At 37.7% G+C, this 7,701-nt stretch overlaps 1 protein-coding gene across 7 annotated transcripts in view; it reads right to left on the bottom strand.

Annotated features, from left to right (window-relative positions):
• Positions 1 to 188: 188 nt before the first annotated feature.
• LOC129466014 (zinc finger protein 112) overlaps positions 189 to 7,701 on the bottom strand; it is a 35,222-nt gene continuing 27,709 nt past the window's right edge. For all 7 annotated transcript variants that reach the window (XM_055248804.2, XM_055248801.2, XM_055248803.2 and 4 more), the window contains one exon: positions 189 to 7,483. In XM_055248804.2, the coding sequence (XP_055104779.2) occupies positions 4,980 to 7,483 (2,504 nt within the window). In that variant the 3' untranslated portion in view covers positions 189 to 4,979. The remainder of the gene's footprint in view (positions 7,484 to 7,701) is intronic.

The raw sequence follows: 7,701 nt of genomic DNA, 5'->3' as shown, positions 1-7,701 counted from the left end.
TAGAGTTCACATATCGTCTTCCTGTTAGGATCAGTCACTGGTTCCTTGCTTTGTCCATTTGTGGGACGCCATGGCTCCCTGTTGGCTGCTGTTGCTTATGGATGTGTGTCTGTCTTTGCATCAAACGATTATACATTCCACTCTTCTCTGTCTGGCTGGTTTTTTCATTGGATATGGCTCCCTAGAGATTCTTTATATTTTACCTGTTGATTTTCTTCTTTCCCGCTAGGTTACTGACTCCTTTTTGGTACTATATGGCGTATTAACTCCAGGTTTGCCTCAGTTCTAGTAAATAATCATAGTGCCACCCATCCCAAAAGGGGTAGGTCCCATAGGGGATATCCTAGTTGTAAGAAAGCTGACTAGTGGTTCATGATTGGGGACCTACAGTATAGTGATGCTGAGCAGCCACTCTGATTGTTGTCTCCTTTGGGTGAGTTGCAGAGTAGAGTTTCCATGATGGGGACAGTATTCCCACCTCCCTCCTTTGTCTCTGGCTGTCCTCAGGGATATTTCTCTCTTCATTTACTCCTGATGCTTTCTGTGGGTTGAGTCAGGGACAAGTCTCCTGCCAGGGAACCCAAGATGGTGAGGAGGCTGGTTGTCCACCTTGATTAACTTTTTCCAGTATAGAAACTGTGAGACGGGAAAATTTTCCACAGTCTTGGCGCCAGGCAGATTAGGGGAAAGGGCACTGTGGATAGGAAAGTCCACTTCTCTTACCATCTGCTCAGTTTTTTTCACTTATTTGTGTCCTCAGGAACTGTCTCCTTCTATTTGAGTTCTGGGATATTGCTGGTGATAATCTTGGTGCTGTATATTTGTCTTTAGTTTTCTATTGAAAGGAGTGAAGCCAGCTTGCTTCTACGTTGCTATTTTTGGAACCAGAATTTAATCTCTACTGCTGACTTATGAGTTGTACTTTAAAAAATTCTTAAATGGTTACTCTAGGGCTTAAAATATATTCCTATATTTTTTCACAGTCTATCTTCAAATCATATTATGCCAATTCATGTATAGAGTACAACCATATACCTCTAATTTCTGCTAGTATATTTCTCATTTCTGTCTTCCCTGTTTTGCAGTGTTCTTACAAAACATCTTACTTTTATATGTCCTCTAAATTCATAAAACTTCATTCCTAATTTTGCTTTACTGAATTGTATTTTGGAGAAATAAAAATAAAAATTATTTTACACTTAAAATGATTGGAATAACTATTTTCATAGTTATGTCTTTTGGTAGATCCAAGTCTATTTCTGGTATGCTAAATATCTCTTACAGTGCAGGTCTGCTAAAAGTGAATTCTATCAGCTTCTGTTCATCTGAAAATGTCTATTTTGCATAACTTCTGAAAGATTTTTTCCACCAGGCTTAGATTTTTGATTGATCATTTTTTTTAAACTGTTGTTTCTAAATGTTAAAGATGTAACTCCATTGTCTTTTGCTTGCATGGTTTGTGATGATAAGTCTGATGTTTTTCTCACTCTGCGTCTTATATGTAATGTGTCCCTTTCCTTTGTCTGCCATTAATATTTTCTTTGCCCTGTCCATCCATTTTTAGCTGTTGGGCAATAATACATCTAGTTTTGTTCTTTTTTAAAAAAATACTGCTTTGGTATTCTGAGGTTCTTGAATCTGGGTGAAGTCTTATTATTTTTGGAAAATTCTCAGCCATTATCTCTTTAAATATCTTTTCTTCCCATTCTCTCCCCCGACCCTGGGTTTCCAAGTATGCAAATATTAGATCCTACAATGTTGTCCTATTTGTATTGTTTTCTTCACACTTTTTCTTCTTGTGTTTTAGTTTGCATGATTTCTATTGACCTATATTCAAGTTCTGACACTTTTCTCAACTATGTTGAGTCTACTCATAAGTCCTTCAAAAGTGTTTTGATAAAAGTAAAAGCAGTAGCATAAATTTTCTTTTCCTAGCATTTCCCATTTGACTATTAAATTTTACTGAAATCCCTATCTGCTGATGCATATTATCTGCCCTTTTCACTGGAGTCTTTAGCACAACAATCGGTTATGTAAAATTCCCTAATAGTTCCAAAATATGGTTATCTATAAATGTGGTTTTATTGATTGGTCTGCTATCTATTGGCAGAAGATTGTTCTCAACTTTTGATCTTGTATTTTTAAAATAAAATGCCAGATAACATATACAAAACAGTAGAGACTGAAGAAAACATTATTTTTTGCCTAAAACTGGGCACACATGTTCTGCTAGGATGTCAGGGTGGGGTGCTGAATTAATCTGGTCAGGAATTAAGCTGGAATTGGGTTTTGTTGTTGCAATATTTATCTTAGTTGTACCACTGGCTACAGATTTCTCTAGTGTTACCTTGTGCTTAGGGTGGGAACTGGAGTGCTAAAGTTTTCTCAATGTTCCTGTTGCCCCGTCCTCAGCTTTTGGCCATCCCTTTGCACTGGGGCCACAGAAGGATTCTCCATGTTCTTCCCTTTTCTCACAGTAGCCTGCTGTTGCTTCTCACTAGGAATAGGCTACTGGACCAGTGGTGTCCTTTGTTGTCTTGGTTAGTCTCAGTTGTTAGTGGGAATCGGAGTGTCAGAGATTCTATGCATTTTGGGGAGCCAGAACCACACAGGACTAAAATGGTACAGAGTATCTCCTCCTTCAGCTGTGAATAAGAAAGCAGGTGATGCTGCTATATTGTGAACAACGTGAAGACAAGAATTCACAAGAAAAGAGAGGTGAGAGAATTAAAGGAAAGAAATATAAAATCCCCCTACCTTACCCAGACCCTAGTCTTACACTATCTGTGTCTTTTCATTTATATGAACTAAGAAACAGTTTTGGTTTAGGCAACTCTAAATTTTCTGTTACTTAGAACTAAAAGCATTCCAATTGATAAAACCACCATGAGCTCTCCCCTGTAAGTGATGATATCAAAGACATGCTTTAGAAGCCCTGGATTTCTGATGATACTGTGCAACTTGAACCAGCACCTTGAAAGCCAAGTTATGCCAGTGCTTTGGTCACCATATTCATGCAGCAAGGGGCAATCTGAAGGAAAAGCAGTGAGCATCAATTTATAAAACTGGATTGCACTAGGACATCCTAGGCAACATGGATTTTGAGACCTAAGGAAATTTCACAGAAATATAAAGTTACTGGACACCTAATTTATCTGTATTCTCAAAAATCCAGGAAATTTTAAAAATTAACTTCAGGGGGTTTATTCTTTACTGTTGATCATAATGTCATACAGTGAAATCAAGCAATCATATCATGAGTTCTTAAGTATAAGAGATAATATATCAATAGCTGTTCACTGCTTTGGTATACTTGGTAAATGTCCATTATAAATATTTTTAAATAAAGCACAAAAAAACTAAGCCAAAAAGTTTGCTTTCCAGAGAAAACTACTATAGATATAATAATGAGTAATCTTTCACACACTATCTATAAGCATATATTTGAACATACATGTACACAGGCTTAAATTAGCTGGCAATTATGAATGTACGTCTTGTAAAAACCTATGGTTTAGGTTGTTACTAAACAATATGCATGATCCATTCTTGTCATTTTAGAGCTAAATCATACTTTCTGTAGATCCATAGTATAGAACATATAGAAACTTACCCGATTCATACTGATGGACATTTACTTCCAGCTCAAAACATTACTATCATTGTAAAATCCTTCCTTACTGCTAAAAGTGCTTAATTATAAATTACTGTTCTATGATTTCCAGATCGGTAAGCACATTTTACATTCCGATATATATGGGGGGCTTGATAAGTATTTTGATATATATAGAACGACAAGCTTGTATTTTTCACTTTCACCAACAAAATGCATCATTCTTGAAGACAGATACTAGCAAGTAAATGGCAACCCTATCCTACTAGTCAATACATTGATAAATATGCTTAGAAAAATTCAAGATTTTCCCCCTTTTTTGTGTGTGTGACTGGGAGAAGTATGGGAACGGAAAACTTGACAAAATTAAAATCCTTCAAACTTGACCCTGCTTAAGGAGGTGTGGATTGGACAAAGGCTACAACATTTAGAAATCAGTCAGATCAAATGGACTTTTAGAGAAATACGGAGAATAAAAAAAAACCAAGTATTGTGATTTTGACATTTATTAAAAAGTATTTGTCATCAGTAACCATTTTGGATACTTGCAAATATTACAGTAAAACTGCCTTAACTCACAGGGCAGGAGTAGGAAATCAATTATGTAAAATACAGTGTTCCATTTTTGCAACATTAACCAGAAACATTGTTTATCAGTTTGTACTGATATTTAAAGTGCACACATGTGTACATATACACACACACAAAGCTAAACTTCAACAGATGGTATAATGTATAGAGACCAAACGTTAAGAAATGCAACACGTCTCTGCTCAAGATGGAACAAAGGATGGGAACTAACCCCAATAGGGTTACAACCAAATTAATGTTATTTCAGATCATCATAATGCTTATTGTCCTATATTTCAAATATTTACTTGAAATGATTTTATTAAGATTACTTGCAGAATTTCTCCTCCAAATACATTTTAAGTTTTAAAAAATGCACTTAAAAATTTCAAACCTTTTACCTTCACATACTTTTAGTTATTTAGCAAAAAGTACTGAGCACCTACATTGAGTTATGAAATGTCCTAGTTTTGTAGACTAGCAATGAACAAAGTCCCTTCTCTCACCAAGCTTACATTCTAGAGAACATGGATTTAGGCATGCTCATCACTGTACTTTTATTAAATTCCTGACCATACTCATATTTTATAAGCCTTAGCTCCTGTGCAATGACTGATGTTAAAGTTCTAACAAAATCCCTCGTGAAACCCCTCTCATTAAATGTCTCTGTTGTGTGGTCTCCTGGCCATTATGAATGTTGAAGTTGGGCAGAAACATTATATTTTAATTTTTAAAAATTCTTATTCTACTGAAAGAACTCTAGTGACTGGAAAATTTCAGCTCCCATTTGAGGACTTCAAAACAAAACAGAATCTTCATTTCTGTGTAGATTCTCTGATGAAGGGTAGTCCTTACCATAGTCTTCGCTTTTATAGAATTTATCACTACTATGGACTCTTTGATGAATGAGAAGACCTGAGCTCCAACGGAAACCCTTACCACATGCATCACATTTGTATGGTTTCTCTCCTGTGTGGACTCTCTGGTGAGCCTGAAGATTTGATCTCTGACTGAAGCCCTTTCCACATACCTCACATTTGTATGGTTTCTCCCCGGTGTGGACTCTGTGATGGGCTTGAAGACTTGAATACCCACTGAAACCCTTACCACACTGTTCACATTTATAGGGTCTCCCTTCCGCATGAACCCTTTGGTGTGCTTGAAGGCGTGAACTCTCACTGAAACCCTTTGTACACACCTCACATTTGTATGGTTTCCCTCCTGTGTGAACCCTCCGATGTGCTTCAAGGCGCGAACTCTGACTAAAGCCCTTCCCACACATCTCACACTTATACGGTTTCACTCTAGTGTGGACTCTCTGATGACCTTGAAGATATGCTCTCTGACTGAAGCCCTTTCCACATACCTCACATATATATGGTCTTTCTCCAGAATGGACACTCTGATGACTTTGAAGGTATGATCTCTGACTGAAACTCTTACCACACTCATCACATTGGTATGGCTTCTCTCCCGTGTGGACCCTCTGATGGGCCAAAAGTGTTGAGGCCTTACTGAAGCCTTTACCACATTCTTCACATTTATAGGGTTTTTCTCCTGTGTGAACCCTCTGATGAATTTGAAGATTAAAGCTCCAACTGAAACCCTTCCCACACTCCTCACATTTGAATGGTTTTTCTCCAGTGTGGACTCTCTGATGGCCTTGAAGGTGTGAACTCCGACTGAAGCCCTTCCCACACTCCTCACACTTGTATGGTTTTTCTCCAGTGTGAACTCTCTGATGGCCTTGAAGGTATGAATTTCGACTGAAGCCCTTCCCACATTCCTCACATTTATAAGGTTTTTCTCCAGTGTGGACTCTCTGATGGGCTTGAAGATATGAACTCCGACTGAATCCCTTATCACATTCCTCACATTTATAAGGTTTCTCTCCTGTGTGGACTCTCTGATGAACATTCAGAACTGATCTATGATTGAAACCTTTGTCGCATATATTGCATTTGTATGGTTTCTGTCCAGTGTGGACTCTCTGATGATCTTTAAGTTTTGAGCTCCAGTTGAAGCCATTCCCACACTCCTTATGTGGTTTCTCTCCAATGTGAATTTTTGGATGACCTTGAAGATATAAATTATGGCTGAAGCTGTTACTATACACATAGCGTTTATATGGTTGTTCCTTAGTGTGGACTATCTGAAGGTCCTGAAAATGTGAGGCCAGACTGAAGCCATTACCACACTCCTCAGAACTACAGGAATTCTCCTCCATATGAACCCTATGCTGAATGTCAAGATTTGGACTACAAATGAAACTCTTTCCATACTCTATATCTGTGTATAGTTTCTCTTCAGTGTGGATTTTTTGATGGACTTGAAGACATGAACTCTGATTAAAGACATTCTCATTTTCCTCATATTCATGGGGTTCATCCCTAGTATGGACCCTAAAAATACTATTAAGGTCTAAGCTATGACTGAAGGCTTTCTCATAAATGTTGCGCCTATAGGACATCTCACCTGTGTGGATAAGTTCATAAGTGTTAAGAGGGGAACAGTGATTGAAGTTCTCGCCATATTCACCACATTTGCATGGTTTCTCCTCTGTATGCACTCTCTGATAGGATTTCAGATGTGAATTCTCAGTATCATCTTCTCTCTCAATATTTTGATGAATATGGAGAAGTGAACTATAACTACAGCCCTTTCCATATGAACTGTATGTATAGGGCTTCCCTTCCAAGTGGAACTGCTGATGAACTTCAGAGCTGGAGTCATTACTGAAGGCTTTTCTATACCCAGTACATGGATAGGGCTTCTCCTCTGTTTGAATTGAATCCTGATTAAGTAATGATACCTTCATGATATCTTCTCCACAGTCATGACAGCTGTAGTTTTCTTTTCTGTGTACTTCCAGTTTATCATTGTGATGTGAGAGCCAACTGACACTGTCACACTTACAGAAATTATTTTTCATGGAAATTTGCTGACATCTACACTGATAATTATGTGACTCTTTCAGATACATTTTCCTCCAAGAATGATGTGCCCTCCAAGATGGATACTCTTGACTTTTTATATAATTGGAGCCATTCCCTATATGAGTCAATATATAGTTCTTATCTTCAGAAATCTGAACTGGTATTCCTGCCCAAACCTGGCAGAGGGAATTACCTTGTTCTTGCAACTGAGAATTCTTCCCTTGAAAAACTTTCAGGAAATTCTGACACCCGATTAACCCACCTGCACTTTGTTGCCAGGTCTGACAGGAGGAAAGCTCTTTGGGGGAAAGGTAGCTTACTGTTACTTCCTGAATACTCTCCATCTTTTGTTGATTCTTCCTTCCTATAAGGATGAGAATTCAGACGTGCATGAGTGAATGCTTTATTCAAGAGATTTGAAGATTTTACACTTAGGTCATAACATGAAACTTGAATGAATCAGAGGAAAATTCATGCCACTATTTCTAAGAATACTTAGAAAATACCTCTTCTTTGGCTATACCAGTTGCAGGTTGAGTATTCTCAATCCAAAAATCTGAAATCTGAAATGCTCCAAAATCC

Source organism: Symphalangus syndactylus, chromosome 17 (assembly GCF_028878055.3).
Source record: "Symphalangus syndactylus isolate Jambi chromosome 17, NHGRI_mSymSyn1-v2.1_pri, whole genome shotgun sequence".
NCBI lineage: Eukaryota > Metazoa > Chordata > Mammalia > Primates > Hylobatidae > Symphalangus > Symphalangus syndactylus.
Note: the sequence above shows the minus strand (reverse complement) of the source record. Positions and strands in the feature narration are given on the sequence as shown.